This window comes from Pleurodeles waltl, chromosome 1_1, assembly GCF_031143425.1.
Source record: "Pleurodeles waltl isolate 20211129_DDA chromosome 1_1, aPleWal1.hap1.20221129, whole genome shotgun sequence".
Classification (NCBI taxonomy): domain Eukaryota; kingdom Metazoa; phylum Chordata; class Amphibia; order Caudata; family Salamandridae; genus Pleurodeles; species Pleurodeles waltl.
The window spans coordinates 773895972-773922137 of NC_090436.1; the positions used below are offsets into that span (position 1 = coordinate 773895972).

The window sequence follows — 26166 nt, forward strand, 5'->3', positions numbered from 1 at the left end:
GCGCACCTTCGGACTGCTGAAGGCAAGATTCAGATGCCTCTACCGCAGTGGAGGCGCCCTCCAATACACCCCCATTACCGCTTTCAAAATTGTGGTCGCATGCGCCATCCTCCACAACATAGCCACCCGACGTGGGCTACCTCTCACCCCTGCAGACCCAGATCCTGATGATGAAGAGCAAGAACAACCACATCGCCATCATGGGGATAGGAGTCTAGCTAATCAAGGCAGACTGAGACAGGACCACATTGCAACACAATATTTTGGACGGTACGTGTCAACTCCCACCATACTCACCTATTAACCATTTGTTAAGTGGAACAAAAATAACTGTTTTATTAATGTCATGAAGAAACTATATACAAGTTGAAATTGTCCATGGGCAGGAAAATGCCAACCAGTCATGTGGCACATTAACGCCATGTGCCACATTAATCTGTCCTGGCTGTTATCTATGATCTCCTGCCCCTCCTGCCAGCCTGGCTGGTCCCTGCTGCGTCCATGGTGCTGTGCCTACCACTCCTCAGCACCCTACTGTCAGTGGCAGAGACACTGCTCACTGTTGAGCCCTCCTCCCAGGTGTATTTGTTAACTTCCTGGCTGGGATGCCATCATCATGTGCCAGGAAGTGTTTCCAGAGTGTTCTGGTATGCTTTCTGGAGTGTTCTGCTGCATCTGCAAGCAATTTTGAAAGTATTCGCAATTTGCGACACCCACTCGCTAATTGCGAGTTCGTTTTTGCACACTCCCAAACAGCGACCTCGCAAACTGCGGACTCGCACACAGCGTTGTGAGTCCGGCTGCGAGTCGCAAAATCGGATCACTTTTTTTTCTGGCATTCCAATTTGCGACTCGCATTTTGCGAGTCGCATCAACTCGCAAAATGCGAGTCGCAATTTTTATTTTTGCTACATCTGGCCCTTGGTATCACCTTCTCTTCAGATCCAATCAACACACAAATTGTTTTCTAATTTGATTGTAATTGAGCAAATACCATTATTTTTTTCACAATTACATGGCCTCTTTTCATGTCTGGATGTAGTCCAATAAACTTAGGTTAAACACTGACAAAACAGTAAGTTGAGTTTTAGGAGGGCCCTTCAGTTCATTTAGTCCACAAATTGGTATCCTTTCACTCTCACTGCCCAACCTTAAAAAGGGTATGCACTCTAGCTTTCTAGCTTGACGATTCAATGACCCTGATGGCTCAAGTAAAACTATTACTTCTATTTGTTTCTGTTGGACAAACCTTTTGCCTTCCTCCTCCTATTTTTTCTGGCCTCTTTTTGTTGGCTCTAGGACTCTGAGCACTTTATCACTGCTGATCATTGTTAGAGTGCATGTGCTCGCCCTTCTGAAATTTGGTATGATTGGCTTACACCTGATCGGTATATTTAATTGAATTGTACATCCCTTGTACAGTGGTATGTCTATACCCAGGGCCTGTACATTAAATGCTACAAGTTGGTCTGCAGCGCAGCTTGCCCCACCCACAGAAGTAACCTGTCTCAGGCCTGCTACCGTAGGGTCTGTGTGTGCAGTTTAGTGCTGCAGGGACATGGCATCTACATTTATTTGCCAGACCCGGTTCTCCCCTTTTACTACATGTAAGTCACCCCTAAGGTAGGCCCTAGCTATCCCCATGGGTAGGGTGCTCTGTGGGTAAAAGGCATGACATGTGCCTGGTTGTGTGGCCTGTCCTGGTAAGGATAAACAGCTATTGGTTTCTCACTGCTGTGGGTGCCGCCTTTCTCATAGAATTGCATTGGAAATGTCTACGTGGTACTGTTTAAATCTACGAGGGGTAGCTTAGGTATGTTTGGTATGGTAGTAATGGTAGTGAGAAATGCTGATTACTGGTAAGTAGTTTATATTACCAATATGAGCATAAGTACAGGGGGTCTTCTCCCACATTTTGAGACACTAATAGACTACTGAATTGGACACCGGATGCTGCTGGAAGGAATCACTAGGAATTGCCATGGGACTGCTGCTGTTGTGCTGACCTGTGACCTGCTAGGTCATTGAGAAGAACTGCCACTGTTTACTCTGTCCCTTTGTGCTGGCCTGATTGATGGGTCCTGCAGCCCTGTGGTGTTACACCAACTGTCACCATGGGCTGGGTGGTGTGCCACCCCCATTTGTCCTCTCAGACAGAGGAGAGCGCAGTATTTTACTTCACCTTTGTAACACATGAAGAGCACTGTCTTATCCCTAAGCAACCTCGTGGCACTGCAGTTGTGGCCCCCATCCCCGATGCAAAGAAAGCGGAGAGGAGCCCTCTGGCTTCCTCTCAATGAGCGTGAGTAGAGCACTCATCGGTTTGTGTCCCTGTGGCACAAGATGGCACCACTTGGGTGCATCACCTCCGCAGCCCGAGGTGGCCGAGGAGCCCAAGCCGAGGTGCCGGCTCTAGTGTGAAGGTGTTGTGTACTCCCCAGGTTGGGGCCACCCACTCTTCAGAAGAAAGCAGAGGCGCGGGAAGCCTTGAAGGGCTCTGGTCATGCTCCCAGCGGGAGGTTGCCAAACGGGGAGCCGCTGAAAGCCATAGTTGTTCTGCTGGGAAGCAGCAACTGGTTGGGCTTGGAGTGTATGCGGGGAGAGAGTTCTCCCCACCAACGAGAACCGTGTGGGTGCCCCCTTTCCTTTTGTGACTTCTCTTTGGAGGCATTCATCGTACAGTTTGCAGGGCGGGAGGGATCCCTCAATGGGCCCCACCCACCCGCATTTCTTGAAGTAGGAGCGCATGAGCTCCTTGGTGGACAGAGTGCTGGTCAGAGTACCAAAGTATTTCTAGTAGGAGCACAGGAGCTCCTGCGCTTCCCGTATGAGTCTGGGGCTTACCACCCCTCATATAACATAAGCACATATTCATGATAATGTCTTGGCATTTCTAATAATATTTACCCGCATTCCTGGTGATGTCTTGGTAGTCCTAATAAGTGGTTTATGCTGATCTATGAGCTGATTGGTGATGTCATGTTTAGCTAGCTATAGTACCAAGCATATTTTCAGGGTCAGCAGTACATTTCCTGGGGGGATATGGTTAATGACCAATGCCACATAGGAATGTTGTATTTTATGTGCATTCACAATGATGCCTCATCACGTTTTCTATGACATGTGCTTTCTTGACAACAATGATGACCTGATTACTGCTTGTTTTGCAGAATAATCAGTAACCTATATATTTTATGTGAGTGATGTTTTCACAACTGCTTGTGAAGCAGGATATTACTGACGTTGTTTTTGGTCTAATGATATTTTATGCAATACAGTTTATACAAACTTGGCATATATAACTTGGTGTTGTGTTTCCTTTGAGATATATTGATTGTGTCATATATGTTGTGTGTGTTGTGCAAAAGCTTTACACATTGCCTATGGGATAGGCCTGACTGCTCAAGCCACGCTCCCAAGGTGGTGAGCAGGGGTTATCTTAGGTGTGTAACTCCCTCGCCCTGGCAAGAGTGGGTGGGTTCTGCCTGGATTAGGTGCATACACTAGCCAACCAAAACCCCCATTTCTAACAGTTTCTTATTGAGGACAATTATTGGCATTCTGCTATGTCTGTGAAAGAGCTGTGGTCGAGGGCACATTGACTGGAAAATGGAAATTCCCTGTATTTGAGTGTTACAAAATATTGATTACCAGACTGCAAATCATCTAGAAAAGGACTGTGAGATTGGAATGGAGTGTCATTCCGCATACTTTACAGTTAGGAAGTCTATCATTAAAACCTTCAGTCTCTGTCAACTTTCCATCAGGTGTCTGTATGTATGTAATAATAGTATGCCGCTGTGAGAAAGTGCCTCCTTTTCCCTGGCCACTCCCACTTTTTGTTGACTGGTATTGCTGTTTTCACATGTATGTGCTCTGACACCTAATCCATGATAAAACAGGCTAATCCCCATTGGATGAATTTACCTTTACAGTAAGGCCATAGTATACTGTACAGGGAATACAATAATGGGATGAAAAGTTAAATGTATTGGTGACTGCAGCACGTGTTGTGCCACCCACTAGAGCGACAAAGAAAATATGCCCTCAGGCCTATCTGTGTAGCCTGACCCCTAAACCTTTTAAACCTGCAGGCAAAACCTGTGAAAATAACCCTTTTTGTAAGCATACTTCATGAGACATCATCCACTTGACTATGACACTTAATTGAGCTATTTTTTCACCATGATGGGAAATATATTTATAAATGAGTTGGGAAGAACCACCTTTTCTTTGGACATAACATAGACCCACACAGCACCTTTTTTGTTGATGCGTTAATTTACTAATTGGAAAATTCACTCCTTTATCAGAAATGTATACTATTCCTGTGTTCCTTATGGAGTGCTAATATCTTCCGTTTACTCATGCCTTCGTGACGCCAGATTCAATTGGGCTTGTTTTCTCATATGGTAAACAGCTCAGGAAAGAACTCTCCAACATGTAACAAATGAGTAAATTGTTAGCTTTCCGAAAACACCTACATAGGTAGACCCAAATTATAAGTGGCCCAAAGAAATCAATGTTATTTCCCCATCCCAAAGTTACCATTATTCGGGGTCCTGGGAATTATGAAGAAATAGCACGGATTATGAGATTCTGGGGAATAAATTCTGGGAATCTGTGTTTCCATGCTGATTCTTGTATGTTTTTCCTCCAGAGGTTCACAGGGAGATTTGGCTACATATAACAGCCAAACTCTCAGTCTGAAACGCACATAACTTGCAATTTTAACTCCTGGTCATCTGTTAACTCACCCATTGGAATTTACACCCTACAGGTAATGATGGCCTACGTGCCAGTATCATTATTATTAGTAGTCAAATAATCTACTGGATACCTCTGTCGGAGAGCAGCAAACTTTTTAAAAATTTAATTAAAATTACCTCTTCACTAGTGCATAATTATTGCCATAGTTTAAGGGGGATTAGTTACACTTGCTTTCTTTCCAATCCTAAAGAAAGGCTTCTCACTATCTACAAGAGAACATTCCCCTAAATTAACAAAAACCTAGGTTATTTAGTCCATTGGCCTAATTTTACAAGTTGGCATTAGCTGTGACACTTGAGGCTATAGCAAGTGCAGGGCTGTAGATTTCCCTAGTTACTGATTACAGATATTCTATAGACATACACACTCAGATAACTAACCAAATTAGGCTGTTGCTAGTCTTTATAAATTGCATATTCCCCTAAAGGTTTTCTTGTCAAATAGAATTCAGTTAGGTCGCTATATTTGAATTTCTACATATATATCAATACATCCCACAAATGGGGAGAGGCAGGTTGAATTTGCATGCGTATGGTGAACAACATTATCAGGTTTATAAAAGAAATTCCTCCCTAACATAGGCAGCAGTTTCCACCTACCTCAGGCTGGTAAAAGGTCCAACAATGCATGGGTGAACAAGAGAAGGACCAAAGGATGCCTCACAATGGTAGCTAATCATCCATCAGAGATGTTTAGCCAGATTCTTAAAGAGTATAATGAAGATGTTACACCTACCTCCTAAAGAAGGCAGTCACATCAGATTTGTGTCATTATCCTTGATGCAACATGTAAATAATCCAGGAATAAATATTACAGTAAATGCCTCCTTTCCTGTTATGAACATTCGGATTCCCAGGTTTCAGTGCAACTATAGCCATGCCCTGAAAAATTCCAAACCAAATACCATTCTGCTGAACTTTCTAAAACACTGTCATTATCAAATGTGACAAAAACTCTTTAAAATGTTCTCCTCATAACTATGTTTTTCTGGTTTTGTGGTATAAAACTGTGTATAGAGATGATAGCAAGTTAAAACTGGTTGACCTCTAAGAGACCTGCACCTTCTCAGCTTATTAAAATGCCTTATTAGCCTATATGTAGTGCCACCAGGTTCACATATGCCTCAAGTAGGCATACCACTCTAGATGCTTTTTTGAAAGCAGTTTAGCCATATGTATCATTCATGTAAATGCAATGAGCAAACAATTTCAGTCTTTGGCTATCTTCATCATCAGTGATGGCATTCTGTTTGTGCACAAGGAGCACATCCACATGGAAAATTAGACCTCGTTAATGTAAAAAATTACTATGAAAACTTATCTTTTGAGAAAAAACGATTTCTGCTTTTAGACATTTTTTAAATTTATATTGATGAGGGCCCCACTGCTCATCAAACAAAGTTTTTCAAAAGTCATGACAAAGCAAAGTAAGCATTGACAAAGTCAAAAGACTGGCCAACATCAAACCTGTTGGATTTGCTGTTGCTTGTTCAAGTCCCTTATCAGTAGCTTAATGTGTTTTGCTTAAGAAGAAAACAAAGCAGTATTGCTTACAATTTCCTAATAAAATAACTGAAATCACATAAATATTGGATAAAAGAAATGTCATAGTCGAAACTTCACATTTTCATAAGGTATTTCTATTTTTCCTTTTAAATGTTTTAAACACATAGTCCTGAGCAGCAACCTGTCTGTACAAATGTTCAAGGTACCCATCAACACCTCAACTCAACTGTTTGAGCAAGCCCAGGGAGCAATCATGTTCCCTGAATTAACCTTATGACCCACTGAAACAAAAAGGAAAATGTGTTATCTATGCTGGGTAACATCTACCTTCACAGATTTTATGTGCATATTTTCCATGATACAAGTAGCAATGATTGCAATGTTAAGTGTATTTAATAGGATGAAATCATGGATTTAGAGTGAGGTTGAAGATTTTAAGATATTGGCATCAAAGCCTATTGGGGTGTTATTTAAGTAGGCCATTGAACTATTGTTGGGTTGGCCTTTTCCTACATTTAACTAAAAGTATTATAAAAATATTTTAAAGATAGCCTGATTTTGTACTTTGGACGCTATGCGACATATCTAAAATGACAAAATTATTTGCATGTGTATAACTTTGGGTTACTGCAACATCTCTAAATCTGTATTTGCATTCCTTATCATAAAGTTATATAGGAAGTAGTGAGAAGAGAACATTCATAGCTGCTTGGAGCGAGCACACAGAACAATGGGCTACTATGTCTTCTTTCATACCAGAGGTTGCAGCAACGGCGCACAAGTCAAGATAGACTTGTAATCCCAACTATTGTGGAAGGTTTAAGAACAAACATTGCAATAGAAGTACCTGAAGAAGATCTACTATCTGCCTCATATCTTGGAAGCATGAAACAACTTTCGGTCTTTATTAGTGGTAGAGTCTCTTTGGGCCAGATGTATCAAAAACCCGGTTCACATTTCTTAAATAGACAATTTTAAGAAACCGCTATTTGAGAAATGCAAAATGGGATGTAAGCAAATAGCGAATCCCTAACAGCGATTTCTTAAAATTAGCAATCGCTATTAGGGAATCCCTATTAGGGAATGGGACTCCATTCATACCTCTGGGCCTAAAGGCCCATAGGTGCGATGGTTTTGCATTTCTCAATTTGCGAATTCCTAACAGGCAATGCAAATCCAAGGGTTCTGGGGACCCAAGCCCCCGTTGATACACCCCCCCCAAAAAAAAAACAATTGCACACATGTAAAGCGGACACATGCCTTAGGGGCATGTGTGCATCAAAGCATTTTTAAAAATTGCACATGGTTACCACCAAATTTGAATTTGTGGTAATTGCATTTCCTAACTGCTCAGTTCGCATTTAGGAAATGCACGATACATGTGCACAAGTCATCGCCAATAGGTATTCCCTATTTGCGATTACCTATTTAGGGAATCGCAATTTGCGATTCCCTATTCAAAGTCGCAATTTAGGACAAACAGCTTAGCAAGCTTTTTCCCACAAAAATTAGCAAAGCTCTCAGAATCAATTATGACAAACTCTTCCCTGTTCTATTGTGCAACAGATTTCTGATCTCCTTTAGCGTCATTAACATGGAACAGGTTATTAAACTGTTCATAAGTTTAAATTAAGGATCTCAGCTGGATGACCCACCGAAGAGTAAAGTTCCGCAACTGTAAGCAAAACTGCCCCTTGTCACTTCAGCAGCGAGGTAGCTTCCTGCTCCCCTGTTACCAGCTTTTGCAAAGACATTGAACAATATAGCCACTCATCTTTGCTGATATACTTAATTTCATGATTGTCTTCGCGATATCCATGTTGTCTCTGAATCCTCTGAGGTATATAATTTTAGTCTACATGCTAGATAATGTGAGAATGATGGGCAGTGGAGAGGGGTGCCTTCGTCCAGCCTTACACATACATCATTGATCACACAAGTTTTTCAAACCTATGTGGGGAAATCAGTACCACAGACCATGTATTAGATTAGCAGTGTTCTCTTTTGTCAGACAAATTACTAGCCATTCATACATCACCATATAGGTCTGTCTGAACAGATAGTTTGTGGTATACCTTTGGGGCAGGTTCTTTCTACGTATTACTTTCTTTGCTCATCTTATCCACACCACGGTCTTTCATCTGGCATGAATGAAGATAACACTCAGATGCTCCTTATTCTGAAACAAGAACTGGGGTCCTTTTCACCATCTAGCAAGGGATGTGAAAAACCAAGGACTTAGAAATTGATTAAGTGGTCTACTTCAAATCACAAATGACTGCTGTTACCACAGTTTATTCTTTAATATTTAGTTTTTGTGTACATATTGTTGTGCCTATCCTAGGTGGTAGGAACATGATGTATGCTACAATTGTTGAACCATGACTGGACTAAAGAAATACATTCTATGTATTCCTTCAAAAGTTACAGATATTTTACAACAAAGGGTATGCCTAGCTCTTGGAGCAGACAAGTTTAATCAAGACCATGCTCTACACATAAGCTACCTTCCATAAGGGTCCATGTACATCTGAAGAAGTATTTTATATTTTTTATATATGTTTCTTTGGTCCTCATTTTTTCTATATGCATATTTTGTTTGGTCCTCATTCACTTTCAGATAAAATGGATTGCAACCCGAGAGGTGTTAATTTACCATCTGACCGACTGTCACCGAATATACCATGCAGAGGTTGGAGAAAACCAAACTCCAACCACATACCCCTCAGCCCAACCAGCTTAATCATTGGACCTTAGGGGTTGATGACCCTCTCTCAATCTAGTGTAAAAATCCCATGTGTGTGCTGAGCTCTTATTATTACTACAACATTCCATGTTTAAACTGCACACTTGATCTGCTTCCCTCAACAATTTATAGAGGGTAGGGGGGGTCCAGAAGCCAGTTTATACAGATGTCCCTCCTACTGAGCAAAACATATATAAAAAGAAAGGTCTACTGACACATGATGCAATGACTGAGCTCAGTTGAACATCCATGCCAAACAAGATCAATAGGGGACTATCTTCCATTTGATAACCTGCTAGCTCTGAGAGAGCCTGAGATATACCCTTCCCAAAAAGTGTTCGACTTGGAGCAGGTGATGAACATATGGACATCTTTGGCTTTCTCCTTCTCACTTTTGTTACAGCATGCTACAGGACCTTTCACAAATGTAGTCATCTTCTAGAGTTCAGATAAATTCTATGTAGTGTGAAAAAATATTTTCCTGTGGGTTGCTGGTTTAACTGTGACTTATAGGAGGCCTAAAGACTATTTCCATAATTTGGACTGCCCTTCTATTACAGGGAACCCTTCCCACGAATGCATAGGGACCATACGCTTTTTATCATCCACCTCCAAATAGAAATCTCCTGTTTTAGGGTTGCATGGTCCTGTGCCCTCTCTACATGCTCCCACCATTCCTCAGTCTCCTACTTTTGTGTCACCTCCAATGAAACTAACTGCTAGCACTTAAACACACACATTCCGATGAGATTACCCCGTTATCCTCCATTTATTGCCCCCAAGATGTTATACCAGCCTCAATCATTAAAAACTTGAGCTTATCCTCCAGAAAAGGTGGCGTCCTGGGTGAATTCCAAACAGGGGCAAACTCTGAGTAGTAATTTATACTCAGTGTTCTTCTAATATTGCACCACACTCCTGGAAATCCTTCATCTATACCTTCTTAATAAATGTTGGTTCTTTACAAAGAAACTTATCTGATCCTGTTGAACTCAACATAGCAGGATCAATGGTATAACAAAGCGTGAGGGGGCCACCCTGCACAGTGAATAGAAGACCCCTCTCCAGACTCACTCTGGAGTTCTCAAGCCAAAGTACTGTGCTGAGGGGGCACACTGGAGCTTAAGGCCCCCCCTACACCGCCAGGGCTGCCGGGGCCTTTGTTATGCCACTAGCAGGATATAATACCCTCCTACTAGAGTTATCGGGTGTCAAAAATAGTATTCTAGTATTCCTGAATTGGAATGAATAATAATATAGTAAGACATCTGGGAACACCAAGCCTCCTTTTTCCAATTTCCTTCTCATCTTCTTCCAGCTCAGTCTGGGCCTCTTAGAAGCTCAGATAAAGCTCCTGATCTTGCCTATCTTGCCCTGTATCCTAGCAAGATAGTCTTTGGAAAACTGTAATGGGATGTAGCAAATAGGAAAGTCAATTTAGGAAACATGACCATCTTATCTAAATTTGTCCTACCATATAATGTGAGTGGGAGGTACTTCCAGCTTGCCAACAAGTCATCGATATCGTTCATTATGTTTTGCACATTTAAATTTGGAACTTCCCCCAAGTTTTGGGTCACAATAATTCCAAGATACCTAATTCTAGTATGTTTAGAAATCCCAACACATTCCACCCAATCACCTCGGTCTTATCTTTATTTATGGCATATCCTGAAAACATTCCAAAGGCTTCTGTGATTCCTCCCAGATGTGCCACCGTTTTGACTGGTTATTTTGTATAGAGAATAATATTGTCCACAAACAATGCTATTTTCCTCACATTACTTGGAGACGGAAATGGAATTATCACTTTGTCTTTCTCAAAAGTAAATTCTAAAGGTTTGTTATACAAGTCAAAAAGAATGGGGAAAGTGGGTATCCCTGCCAGGTTCTCGCCAGATTATTATTTGCTTTGTCAGATTTCCATTGACCAAAACCTGTGCTCTAGGACCAAAGTATAAGATCTTTAATGTCCCTCCAAATACTCAGGAGAGACAAAACATATGTAAGATTTGCTTCATATATGCCCAACAGACTCAGCCTAATGCCATAGCTGCCTCTATGGTGATTATGCCCAATGGGTCAGAATTAACTACGGCCAAATCCACTGAAGATATTAGAATATGTGTGAGGTTCTGTAGCTCCCTTCCAGGAACAAATCTTGTGCAATACCATTACTACCCTAGATAATCTGCTGGAAAGGATGCCTGCAAAAACCTTAAAATGAAAATTCAATAATTAAATTGGCATGTGTGAATATACCTTCCTTGGGGCCTTATTAGGCTTTGAGTGAAGGTGATTATGCATCATTCCACATCGATGGTGAGACAGACCTCCCCCTCAACAAAAACAACAACATATCCATATCAGTAATATTAACTCTTTCAAACTTTTATAGAATTCACCCGGGAGGGCATCAGGACCTGCAGCCTTATTATTGTGAGCTTGACTAAGTTGCACATTAATTTCCTCCTCTGTGATATCCCTAAGCGGAGATTCCTGATCTTCATGGGCCTAAATCCGTAACTGCTTACCCCTTCAACCCCACCCTTAAGCCCAAAGGCCGGAAACAGATAAATTCTGTATACAACACTTCATACATTCTAACATTCCATCTCTTGCGGGAGGCCTCAGTTGTTACCTACTAAGTCTATCATTAATTCATTTATATAGTTTGTTGTTCTCTCTGTTTTAGCTTTCCAAGCTAGAAGCCTGCCAAACTTCTGTCCATATTCAACATTTACTACCCTGCATGCTTGCCACTTGACTCTTGTTCCTTTTCCCATTACCTGAACATAGGTCTACAGTTTCTCTGACAACATTGTCCTACAACCTCTGCTTCTTGGTCAGTCCTGCCGACTCTTTCGAAAGCCCCTATATCCTCTTCAAACCTATCTTCTTTGTGGTTCTTCCTCCTTTTGATTATTCCCCACTTATGGAGCTTACCACATGCTACAGCCTTATATACATGCAACAGTGACATTAAAGGAGCCGTCCCTATATTATAGCAAAATTAGTATTTAGTTTCTTCTTGCAGTAAATAAATTAAATTGAAATCTAAAATTAACACCCTATTAACTTTCCTTCTGGTATCAACCTGTATTACTGGGAACTTCAACTTTAAAAAAAAGGCAGAATAGTCAGAGCAATTAGCTGGGATATGCCTAATATCCTTAATGTTATATACCAGCAACTTACTTACAAAGGTATATCTTCTTCTACAACCCATCTTTTCACACCAAACATAGCAAAATGCAGCATCAAGTTCCTTATTGCTTTCTTGACTCTACAAGGCCCCATTCCCCACTTCTTTGAACACTTATCTAATTCATCACTCATAGTAAGCCTACCCCAATCACTGGGGGAGCAGAAAAATCCGAAAGATTCCCACTAAGGGTACAAAAGGGAGAAGCATTGTCAGAGTTTGGACCATAATACCATGCACACATGAGTGTGTCCTGTCTCGGGCTCATTTTGGTTATAAACCTTCTGCTCAAATGATCGGTTCTGAATTCTGCTGCATCTATAGTAAAATTTTTCTCGATGATGATTGAAACACCCTTGGTAGCTGTCTAAAGGCAGGTCAATTAAAACAGAGGAGTTTGCTGAAGTAGACCTAGCTCCTCTACCCTCTTGGCTAGAAGAATGCCCTTCCTTAAAAGTGGGGAGATAAAGGTGCAAAAGAGCCTGTTTTTTGGTGAGAAAAGCACACACTTAGTCACCGTGGAGACCAGGAGCATGGCGCACTGGGGGATCCACAGCTAGTGCGCTTCGATAGTGGAGGACAGCACAGCCTTGGTGATGGTCAGTTCAGGAGGAGTCGGCAGGGGCAGCAGAAACACAAATTTGTCATGGCATGCTGAGGTGAAGTGGGCTGCTGTGTTTGTTCCTTACATCGCTTCCAGCTGTGATGCAGGAGTGCAGAGTAAGATTTAGGGAAAGAGCTGCGCTGCCAGTTTGGAGTTGGAGGGGGTAAGGGGATGATTATCTCCATTTATGAAGAAAGTTCTCATGCTGCCTACGAGCCCCAAGGAGCCTGGTACAAAAGTGCAGCGGAAGAGGTATTTTTTAAGGTCCCAACAGGAGGAGGTCTTAAATTTAAGAACTAAACTGGGAGATGGGTGGAGAGTGTATTCGCATTCCAAGCCACTAAGAGGCATCGCGTAGAAGGTGGAGTGGGAGTTTTCAGACCCCTAGGTATGCAAGAAGGCCTAGTAGTGACAAAGCCTGGAGGAGGGCTAAAAAAAGACAGAGGAAAACATTGCACCAGACTTCCTGTAAGGGGAGAGCAAATATTACCCCCTCCCTCAAATCCTTTTTCAAGGTGATGGCATGCATGACGGGGGGTGCCCCAGGACAAGGGGTCCCACAGGTGTCCGAAGGACAGTCTTCCAACCGGGAGGTTTAAGGGGACCCTGTAATTAGAATGGGCCCCCTGCCAACTGAGAGCAGAGTAACATATAATAGCCCTCAAATGGGTTCTAATGTAAAGACTCCTAAAGAGATACTTGCAGATGCCAAATAGGAAGAAGATAATTTTCTTTTGGCATCCCAGTGGGAATCGGTATGAAATTCTTGCTACTACATCTAAAAAAAAAAGAAGTTCAGTGGAAGAACGGGGACCTGAGTCGCTCTCCGGATCAAGCAAGAACACAAGTGATATAAGGAAAACATAATCCCAGTACCAACCTGCTCTGGTATCACCAGATTAAATTTAAAGTACTGTGTATGGCATCTTCTTTATTAGAGAGATTCAGAAACAATCAGTCCTGTATGGCTATTTGTTCAGATCTTTGCTACATTTTTTTGGTACTAGGACATCAGAGGGAAGAGCATGGAAAAATAGCTTTTTCAGTCCTAACCCTGAAGTCAGGGAATGGCCTTGTGCTGGTTTACAACTGGACTTCAACTTTCTAATGTTCAGAAAGAAACATAACTGTCTCAATTTATTTAGCTAATTTGAGTTCCTTCTAATGTTTCAGCATAATGCGTTATGGAAGCATTTTGGTAAAACAGCATTCAATAAATAATACTTTTTATAACATGTAACATTTATTTAGGGCATGAGAAATGGTTAGGCTGGTATTCGGAAGGCTGTCAATACCATGACCTTGATTCAGTATTCAGTTTGGATCCAGGAGTGAGCTTACAGCCCTCCCTTGCCCTCTTGACATTCGCTTCAAATTTAAAGTCTATTATCTTTTACAAATGGGCTGTTTGAGTCCAGGTTCCTAATTTCTAGACAAAGGTTGTAATTTATGATGATGTAATGCAAAAGGCGTAAGACTGTTGTAAGAGATATCCTAAATTAATGCCACCTGCTTCTCCACAAATTCAAGGAGGATATGCCAACATTATTATTGATAATACAGATTTAAAATCCCAGTAAAACTATTATGATGCATAGGTTACTTAAGCACTATCTCTAATAGTCAAACATTAGTGCCATGGAGACTCTCCTAAATGCTTTGTCCACCCATTTGGCTACAGAATCTGACTGAGTCAAATTCTTGAATACCACTTCTATCTAGCCTGCAAAAATAGGTAGAACAATGCAATTTTTTCTGTTACAGGAATACATTGCCTAATAACTTTTATTTCTAGAAAATGGGCTACTTTTGTTCATTTCATTTATAAAGCATGATCATCTCAACTGATGGAAGCTATAGAGCAGCTGAAGGAAAGTAACCCTTATTCGTAGCCCCATCATGGGAAGAGTTTTGCACTATCCAAGGAAGGCATATATTCTGCTGAATGTGGATCATATGATTCTGAGCTAACTAATAATTTTATTTACCTACAGTATCAATGCTCTCCATATTAATGAGAATTCGAATAACTAACCCCTGTGATAAAACACATGAACTCTATCCCATTTCCACCAGCCACTGCTTTGGCTTAGGACTCAGTGATACCACGGTGCCAGCAGCTTTAGCATTTGCCAATTTTGGACCCAAATTGGCATTGAGATGATTCAGTGTACGATGTGATCATCCAGGATGGCGTCTAAAGGAAGAATCTTCAGACCAGAGATGCCACCTGGTGGGTATTGCTTCTCATTCTGCATTGATAAGTTTACTTTACTGGTTTCTCTCTACTTCACCTCTACCAGAATGTAGATCATGCCAGCACTTGGTATTAATTCTTCAGGGTAGCAAACCTGCCTCTAGTTGGAAGATGAGACATGGCTCCACGGCACACAGCAGATAATGTCACATTGTGTGGACGCTCTTCCGCCGTCCACAGCAACTCTCGAACACATCCTCTCATTTCTGCAGATCAAGGAAGGATACACTTCCCATGCTCACTGTTGAGATGCTGAGAGGGAATTAGTTCATGTCATTTCTGTCTTACAGTAAGATATACACCAATCTAATCTCCTACTATGCATGGCAATACACACACTCAGACTGCAATATCTGGAGGAACTATACCAGTCAGGAATATTTCAGAATTGTTTCTGTAAATAAAAGCACAATTTTGATATCCTACATACTTATTCTTGAGGCACCGAGACCTCAGTGCCACCCCTGCTATCCCCAATCTAGAGGCTGACCACAAATGGAAAGCATTGGTTCCAGGAATGTATGGGGGAAATAGGGACTTCATTCAGTTGTATGGTTCTTTTTTAATGCAGTCATCAATGTAGTTGCCAATCTCTACTGTTGGGGCTGTGATGAAAGGACAAAGTAGTAATTAAATTTTGATATTAACGACTACACTAATAAATTCTCTTGACCTCAAAAGATAAAAGGCTGTTCCGCCACAACATGTGCACCACCAGCCATTCTACTTCGGTATTAGACATGTTTGCTGTTGTTAAGGATGAAAAACATGTCACTGTTGTGCTACCCGACGGCTTGGTAAAATGGCTCTGACATTGGAAGTCTTACAGTTTTACAAAAAGAGTTATGAGGTGCTATTATTACATAGTGCAATTCTGACAGTATGTGCTTGGGGAAGACCTATTTTTATTATGTATCAATCAATCTGGGTTTAGAGCATATTTATGAATCAATCTAGGTTTAGAGCAGAACATACTATAGCATAGCATATATACAAACCAATCTGGGTTTAAAGCGACCATAGTACCAAATCATTTCTTCTAGGAGTCACAGAACACCTCAGACGGCTCCTGGATGAAGGTGAGACTGCTGCACTGACCTTACTAGATCTCAGCATGGTCTTCAATACTATGTCTCACACTACACTCTTAGAAACATTAGCCATTCTAGGATTCAAAGGGAGAGCTCTAGCCTGGATGACTTCCTTCTTAAAGGATCGCTCCTTCCAGGTTACCTCAGCCAGTGCTTCTTCCAAACAGCATGCCCTCACCTCAGGGGATCAGCCTTAAGCCAAGCATTATTCAACATCTATGTACACCCATTGGCTTACTTAGTGGAAAGCTGTGGCCTCACTTTATTTTCCTACACCAATGATATGCAAATCATCGTCTCTATCACCTGGTCAAGACCCCAAGCCGAAGGCCTCAAACTCCTGCTTGGTACTGGTCACTGAGTGGATGAACAATAATTCACTCAAACTTAAAGGGGACAAGAGTGAGGTATTGGTGCTGGGTAAGAACCCAGCACTTTGGAGTTCACAGCACTGGCCACAAACCTGGGTGCCTTTACAGACCTGGTTCCCAAGGTCAAGAAGCGTGGCTTCCTATTGGACAATAAGTTGTCAATGCAGCCACAGGTGGTGAAGGTCACTGTCATCTGTTTTGCCATCCTGAAATGGTTGCAAAAAATTTAGTTATTCCTGTTCTCAGTTCAAAGGATGGTTATTCAGGTGCTCAGTATGGTGATACTGGACTGGACTAAGGACATTTTTTTTTATCTGGCGGCAGATAAAGCACCCATTAGATGGTTGCAAGAGGTTCAGAACTGGGCTGCAAGGATGTTAAACAGATTCCCCCAAGCTTCCTTGGTCTGCTCTCTCCTCCAAGAACTTCACTGGCCCCTGGTGGAAAAGTAAATCTACTTTAAAGGCTTGTGCTTTTTGTACAGAGCTAGAACAGGGGCAGGCCCAAGTTACCTTCATGATCCTGTCAGACTACACCAGCTGGCCCTCCCACTTCGCTCCAGCATACTGCCGTTGTGCACTGTCCTTAGAGTCAAATGTACTCACATAGGAGGCCATTCCTTTGCATACCAGGGTCCTAAGCTGCGTGATGCCTAATCAGAACCCTTAAGACGCTGTACTTCACTGTCCATCTTTCGCTGGCAACTGAAGACTTGGCCGTTATGAGTCAGTGGGGCCTGCATACAGCCGACTTGCTGCTAGAGTACTGGGAAACCTGAGCAGGTAGGTGTGAGTTATTTAAGACTCGCTAATAATAATAATATAAATAAATTCTGTTTCAAGAAATGTCATTCTCCTAATTTGAACTGCAAGAAATTCTTAAAACTTGCATATTGAAACAACCTCCAAACCACACCAAAGTTTGGTGGGGATACTGACATTTTCACTTTACAATTTTTAAGCTAATATCACATGCTAATTATATGTATAAATTGAGGAGGTCGAACATCAGATATTTCATGAAAACGTTTCTATAAATACTATAATGGTGTGAAACAACAATAAAGGTGACAGTAATGAAAAACAGGTTAATAGATTCCTAAGCCTACAATTAATTGCTGATCAGTGTTTTCTGGGATGAAGACTTGTCACAAACTTTCAAAGGTAATTTAAGGTAATGTAATTTTTTTTTTATCTGAATTATGAAATATACGTACCTGTCCCAAGTGCATTTGAAGGATTTGGTCCTCTGATGGGTATGCCACAATTCAAATATTTCATATCCAAACCTGGCCGATCACTGCAATGTCAATATATGTTAATCAGTTAAATTGATTTCAGAAACGAATTAAAACTCAGCTCCACATCCAAGCCCTCTAACTAGTGTATAATTTCACATTTTCAGACACAGGGAACCTTATACGACAAACACTATTTTCACTAATCAGGTACTCCTTTGGCCCCTGTTCCCATGTGGCCTCCATAAGCTCCAATCATGCTGTGTCAATCAATCAACCCTGTGTCTCCTTACCCTGACTTTGTAGTAACTGTAGCATGCCTGTAGTCTTTACCTTCCTCATGAATGACATTTCATCAGTTCACATTTTCACATATTTCTTTGTGTGTCAATTTGCCAGATTTCATTTGTGCAGCCTCAAAACCTTTGGAATCACAACCTTGTCTGTCAACCCTCCTGAATCCCTCCATGATCTCTTTTCCTCTCTCTACCAGTTGTACACATACAACTGCATATCTTCTTTGTCTCTTTAGAGTGGTTTAACCTCTTCACCACTCAAGGTCTCTTTCTGTTATCCTATCTTGTTTAATAGATTTCCACTATTACTAAGTGACATGTCATGTCAAATATATTTGTAGGGCAGGGGCCTCAAGTCTCAGCCTTTGTGTTTGCATAGCGATCACTATGTTGGGACTTTAGGGGACGGAAATTAAAGGGTTTTGGAAGAGGAAATCAGCTTCCATGTATTGGGGAGAAAGTCAGTGCATAGGTTTTTGCTTGGAATAGGCTTATAAGGCTATGAAATGAGGAGATCACAAAACTCAAGTGTTAAGTGTGAAAATGGGGTACATGAAAAAAAAAAAAAAGAAAAAAACAATTTGCAAGAACAAAACGGCCAAAAAATGCAATAAATCATGTTCAGCCAAATTAGGGATAAAGCTGCAGATTTAATCTGTATAAAGTGGGAAGATCTTCCTTTTAATATCAACTGTACATCCCTTTTTAGGCACTCCCTCAAACTCAGCATCATCCCTTGCTTAATTTGTAAATGAATGAGTGCTGATGGCCAACGCTCTGCTCAGAAGCCTGCAACCTGTACAATTAAAAGTCCATGTGCCAAATACCAGGGCTACATAGTCTTCAACCCATTTCATGCCTCTTAAATCCTTTACCAGGCACTACCTGCCCCTTTCTTTCACTATTGAAGGTTCCTGCTTTCTCCCTTTGTGACAATTTTTCTGTCCTAAACTTGCTCTGTCTTTCCATTTTGGGTGTTTTTCCTTCCAATGCTCTTGCTAAATAACTGATGCAGAAACATAAGTGCTAGTTCCCAAATCTATATTATATATACTATATTTGATCTTGTGGGTGGCTCACACAGGCTCATATATAAGCACTGGCATCACCAACGTGTGCATATGCGTCATCCCTCCTACCTTATAGCTCTGCCACTAGCTTCCACCTCTCTTATTTAACTAAACCTTCATGTTCATGCAACATCTACGGTGCTTCTCAGTCAGTAATTGGGTTTCCTATTCTTCTCCTCAGGGACATCATATGTTCGTTGCATTCCGTAGTGTCCTTTCTTTGAAATAATGCTGCAAGTACCTTTAAAAGTCTCCTGGTTTACATGTATTTTTCTTTCATTTCTCTTCTACTGCATTTACCACCATCCATTATGTATGTCATGACAGCTTCATGTTTGCTCTAACTTTGGTCCCTACTTTTGTATCAGCCTCCATGCCTCCCATGTTTCACTGTATATTTTAGGCGTATATCTTGTTGCTCTACCATAGACTGTTAAAAGCAAAAATGCATTCTCTGGTGTTAGGGTTAGGAATTCCCTGTATTTTGAAGGATGGTCTTGCAATCATGGCTGCTGTCCCATTGCCCACACAGAGGCACTGTGGGATGCCCGTTACCTTGCATTTGGATTTTCCCACCACTTTTAACCTTTTCAAACAACAAGCAACTCTCACTTTCTCAGCCCTTCATAGGCTGTTAAAGAGGTACCTGTAAGTGGCTATGAAGGAGGAGATACAGCACAGAAGGAGTCTTGCACAATTCAGTTTCAGAGCACCTTCAGCTGTTGAGATGCAAATCCAGCAACCTACCGATGAGCATCGCTGATCGTGTTAATGACTACCAGTCTGGGCACCTGTTCCAGGCAGTATGCCCATCATTTTTGTTTCTTTCATTAATTCTTTTTCTATGTGGTGTCATATTAATAGATCAGTGGCTAGAGACAAAGAGACAGAATGATTTGTTTAGGATCAAACAGTTTGTTAATCTGAGATACTGGCTGCACAGTATATACATTTACCACCATATTACAACATATGAGATTCTGCACTTCTTTTCTCCCCCAGATTCTGCACTTCTCTTCTCCGCCAGGCCCCCAATTTTTTTGTACCACGTGCTTTCTAGTAGTTTTTACAAGATCAAACAATTCGGCCAAATAGAAGGCCAGGATTAAAAAACCTCTCTCCTGGTTTTACTTTTCCAGCTAGTCATCTTTATCACAACTAGGGTTGAAGTGATTCTGTTGGTATGAACAAGGGGCTCCCGTTGTCAGGGAAATGTGTTTTGTGGGCCCTGCCCAAGTTCCCAGCATATTTAGGTGAAGTAGCAAAGCTGAGATTAGATGTCAAGTTTCATGAATTCATTTTGAAAATATATTCACTGCACCAGGTTTGGAGGTAGGCCTTTCCTGGGCCAGATATGTGGTAAGTACTGATATTCACCATTGTGTTCAATGCAGTAAGACTATTTCATTCCATTTGGATACCAGAGTTCTTCATTTTCTAAATTTGCGTGCTAAAAGTTGCATTAGCAAGCCGTCAAATATTACTACAGGAAGAGGTAACTCAAATACAGCATGAGCAGTGAACGCACTTGATTAACTAAATCTCCGGCAGAGTTATATCTTTTAAAATGATCCGATTTAAAATGAAACCCCAGAAATGCTGCTTATAGGGGCTTATTACGAGCCTGGCAGTCAACAGACTGACGGGCTCTCAGTGGCTGTCCGGCCGCGGCGACTGTGGCAGCCCGACCGCCACATTACGAGGTAACCTTCTGCCGTCCCAGCCAGGATCAGTGATCCTAGACTGAGGGTGGTGCAAGTTGGAATCAGCCAGGGTGGTGCTGAACTCAGCGTCGCCCTGCTGATTATAACCTTTTTCTCCACCAGCCTTGGTGGCAAAGAACAAGTGCTGGGGGCCCCTGAACTGCCCAAGTCAATGGCAAGGGCAGTGCAGTGATCCCCCTGCCTAGCAACCTTGAAATGCGTACTGTCTGCTGCGCAGACAGTGCGCTTTTCGAGGGTGCTAGTGCCCCCTGTGTGCAGCAGCTTAGCTGCCGGCTCTAATATGAGCCGGCAACAGTGCTGCTGCCACTTTCCCACTGGGCTGACCGGCAGAAACCTTGATTTCTGTCAGTCAGCCCAGTGGGTAAGTTGTAATGGGGCCGGAGGTGAGTCCACCAGCATGGCAGTGTCCACCACGGCAGGAGTTTGGCGGACCGGTGTTCCCATACGCCAAACTCGTAATCAGCCCCTTAATCCCCATTAAATATTTTTTTATGCCATTGCGTGTGCAAAATACCCTGCAAAGTGACTTTTTTCACATCAACAGGGACATATGGCTCACTGTTCGACACAATGAGAAGAGAAACTTATCATTTATGACCTGTGGCAATTCCCTATTACACATACTGTTTTTGTGTGTGATTCTTTATTGTAGGATTAATTAAAATCACAATAAATATTTGACAAACTCGACATAGAACAAACTCTGGTTCCCAGTACAAAAAAGTCAAGCTAGTCAAGGGGGAGGAGGGTTGCCTTAAAAATGATTACATTCCATACATTCACAATAACTTAAAGCGGTAACTGACAATTAAAAATGAAGTTCAAAATATTGACTTCAGTTTTTTAAGTAGACATTTTAAATAAGTATAACAACTAACAGAGTATTCAATAACTTTGTATTGCAGAGGCAATCAGTCGTATAGTGGTAAAGACCACGTGAAACTGCAGAGCGATTGGTCCATGTAAAATACGATCTTAGAGCTTATGAGTCTGAGGTTTTCACTGTCGTAAAATAATTCACTTCCTTTGATGCAAAAGCCAGGATATAACCAACTGTGAAATAAGATTAAAGATACATCGTACAGCTGAGACCCTATGAAGAAGACATCCTCTCAATCTCGTCAATTTCCCATGACACAGCAAATGAATTTACCACAGCCTCTTCTATCTCAGTGTTTGAAAATAAAATACTAAATCTGCGCCGAACACCCTCTAAAAGTAAGTAAAAAGGCACAGCGTGAATGTTGCGGGAAACGGCTCAAACAATCTTGAAGATTTTAGATCTATGAGAAAGACCATTTAACTGATGACACTGAAATTCAAAATAACATTACAAAAAATTAAATTGATATTGTATTTGATAAAGATTATAGAACTGCCCTTAACTTTAAAACTAAACCTCAGTCATCACAATAAATTGCACAGGTGTACAAGAACTGGGAAATGAGTTTGTAAGTTTCAGATTTGGAAGTTGCATGGGAGTGACAACATGCAATGAAGGAGCCCTACTGTTTAAAGTGGGCAAATAAAAACATTAGTAAAAGAACTGGGTTATGCACAGCAGGGTATGCAGGATGTTATATGCACCATTCTTTGTGTGCATGTCTACCACCAAAAATGTGCACTGTCGCGAGTTACCAAATCCCTGTGTGAATCAAAAGCGTTTCAGATTCTAGTGAGAAATAAATAATTTTCAGCAACATTCGGAAAACAAATAAGGCCTTACATTCCCTGGCTGACTTGAACCAGAGGGTCCCATAGATCATTTGCCACTACCTGAAAGCTCCCTCCCTCTGATTGGATTTTCGTTATGTAAGAGACCACAAAAGAAGGCCAGATAAAGATCTGAGACTGGAAATACGCATTCTCTGTGGCTAGTAATTGGGTCCGTTTGCCTTAATAAAGACAATAGCTGAAGTTCAGAACGGAGGCAATCTAGCTCCACTAGCTGAAGGGAGGTGAAGTGTCAAAATAAGCTCGTGTAGGCGGAAGCTATTTTTCCAATAGGAAATCCCGAGCCCCACCCATTGAATCAGCAGGAACAACAAATGTCGTCTAAAGTGCACTAAATATTATGCACTCATAGAATTTCGCTGCCAAAAAGAATAAAAACATAATTTTTGTTTTTCTATCGCAGAGTATAGTTCAGGCTGTGTACATTTGTTACGTCTTGTATTCAGCAGAATGAAGGTGTTTTAGCTGCAGAGTGAATTATACTCCAACATTTCTTGAGTATTCCTCTCCTCACTAAAATGACGGTGAAAAATGGCCACAAATATTAGAGTCAACAAGAGACGGTCCCCAAAAGTGATAATCTTGCTTAGTGTGAGGCTAAATTGCACTATCTCAGCACTGATGACAAAACTAATTCCTATGTGAGAGTAATGAGTCCCTTGATCACAAATCTACCAGTGTTTACCAGCATCCCAGTGGCACAACACACACCAACACAGCCCCTGTGGTGCGGGGGGTGTCAGCTCCAGGGGGCCCCCTCAGCACAGTAGTCTGGCCTGAGAGCTCCTGACTGAATCCAGAGAGGGCCCCCTCCATGTAGTTTGAAGGGGACCTTCTTAAGTTTCATTACACCACTGCAGCATCCCCGAATTGCACTATATGCTGATGATGTGGCATTCTTGCATCATAATGAGAGATGGTCTCTTCCATCACAAATGGAGGAGATGGAACCGTTTCATTATATATCTTAATTGAAGATGAAGTTCAAGGGTACATGTGTAAACTAGGACCGATATTAGAATTTTGACTTTGCCTTGAATCAACATAAGATCAAGTACCTTAGGTTGTTCACCACTTCTGCCCACAGGTTAAATGAACATAATACATCTTTCAGGGTCTGCCTAGGTAAAGCAAGTTAGAGTTTGTATTATTCTGGTGCATAGCTAGGGCGTAAATGATCTTCTTTACTTTATTGTAGTTTAGACAGTCATCAACCTTATCTATCCCATTACAAACTCTATATAACATACTTTAACAAGCACATCAATTTATATAGGCTAATAACCATCCCAGAGTTTCAAGGTGAATCTGCTATCAGGTTGTTGTCATTAGTGTACTGTTAGTACAGTACAAAGATCATTACATATTAGTGGCCAACCTAAAATATCATTTGGATTAGCTGAAGAACTTGGACAAAATCGTTTGAGGAACAAAAAGCAGTTACATTTCTAACTCCCCCATGAAATATACTCTGTAATGCTGCCAAATAATTCACAATGAGTAATACTTTGTAGTAGCACAGTGTAGAAACTATGCTGTGGTCCTGGAGAGGCACAAGTAAAATATCTAAAGGGTGGCATGTGTGTCAACATTGTTTATCTTTTCTAAGAAGTTTGAAATGAAGCTTGCGCTAACATAACAGAGAGATTAACTGGTTTCCATTTCGAAAATGACAATACACACCACATAACTATCATTGTTGCTATTGTCTTTGCTCTAATAAAGAACTGTGAGTTTTCCCAGCTTTTGGGATTAAGATGTACCCAACCAAGGACAACTTTGCTGTCCCAGACTGCTCTCTTTACAATGTTATAATTATTTTCACCGGAACTGAATTTGGGAGCCTCTCAATTCAATATCCTAGGTTCATGATAGAATCCTTGAATGTATTTTGTAGTAACATGTTTCATGTCGCCTGCTCCTCATTTGTGCATATCTTGAGAATAGTGTATTTATGTAGTAATGTTGGAAAACCTTTGTCTAAAGTCCTATAAAAGGACCTGCCCATCCCTCATCAGGAAGTCCCCCATTCTCTCACTCTTAGAAGGTGAATCTATGGTGGATTTATTATTGAACATTACTGAGTTCTTTACTTATTATCTGTACTTTGCTGCTAACCTGATCACTGCTAATTAATGTAAATTGTTTAATAATTTCTATATAAAGTCTTGATACTTTGACCCCTGTCGGTCATTCTTATGGAGAAAGTAAGAGTACATTATCAAACCTCATGAACTATAGAAATGGGTCCAATTGGTGAGCACCAAAGACCATGTGGCAACTACACCGCTCCCGGAGAGCGCTGTTGACACATTCTTGGTAAGTTAATATGAGACTGATTTGCACACTGACACGTGAACACTGCAACATTTTTTCTTATCTTCCTCTACATACGTTGATACTTGGCAGCCCAGACATCACAATGCCACATATGACTTTGGCCTATTGTGCCTGTAACAACTTAACTTGATTGAGCATGCCCAGACTGCCATCAGTCTTAAAAAACAGTACAAAAAAGCTTGAAGGCCCTTAAACTGTATGAGGTACAATTTACTCAGCCACACCAACATCAATCCGTTCCATATGCACATGTGCCACTGATAATCTGTGGGGATGGGCCCAGACTGATGTATATGCAGGCATTGGAACATGATCTCATGAACATATTGCTGGAGGAAGACATTCTGCAAATCTGGATTCAGGGTGCCTAAGGCTATCATGTGTTCAATATGACAATAGCTATAAATGGTTATAGAGATGATACTTCACCTAGGCAATATTGCGAAAAATCTATTCTGGTAACCTGACTGATTGTTGGAGGTGCTAGCCTGAGTTTGATGGCATGATCCACATTTGCTGGATGTATGTAGTTGTGTAAATGTTTTGGGAAGAGTTACTTTTCAATTTTATGACTGCAGTTGTTATTCAGCTGTTAGGCCATGCACTTCAGAGGTCTTAACATTGTTTTACCCTGAGCCCCTGAGTGTAGAACATATGAGATATTTTCTTGGGCACTGTTTCTGTAGTTCGTAATCCACACTAAATGTGAGATTTATGAAAGAGCAAATGCATCAAACAAAACAGTAAATACTGCTCCCTTTGACTGTGGTTTTGTGAGCCTGTCTCATTATTGGTCCCCAATGCAACTGTACCTGCTGCCTCTCTAAGCTAAAGGTTTTGAAGTTGGACACCCCCTAAAATTTTATGGCAAGGATTGAGGGAGAGGCAGGGTTGAGTGCAGAGAGCAGAGTGTATGAAATATTTTCTTGGGCACTGTTTCTGTAGTTTATAGTTCACACTAAATGTGAGGCTCATGGAAGAACAAATGCATAAAACAAAACAGTAAACATTGCTCCCTATACATGTCGTTTCGTGAGCCCATCTCACCCTTGGGCCCCAATGCAAATGCACTTGATGCCCTAATAATAACTGCAGCCTTGACTAGCTGGCTATCTCATCTGACTTTTTCTCCCCTTCCCCCATCATACCAGACTTTCGCTTCAAACTTAAACAGGCTCTCTGTCACTCCCCCCCTTCTGACCCTTCTCTTAACTCC

General features: G+C 41.3%; 1 protein-coding gene across 1 annotated transcript in view; it reads right to left on the reverse strand.

The window, feature by feature from the left end:
• Positions 1–26166, reverse strand: part of LOC138287290 (spindle assembly abnormal protein 6 homolog) — a 248489-nt gene that overhangs the window by 4509 nt on the left and 217814 nt on the right. The window contains exon 15 of the mRNA XM_069227650.1: positions 17766–17848. Within this exon, the coding sequence (XP_069083751.1) occupies positions 17766–17848 (83 nt within the window). The remainder of the gene's footprint in view (positions 1–17765; positions 17849–26166) is intronic.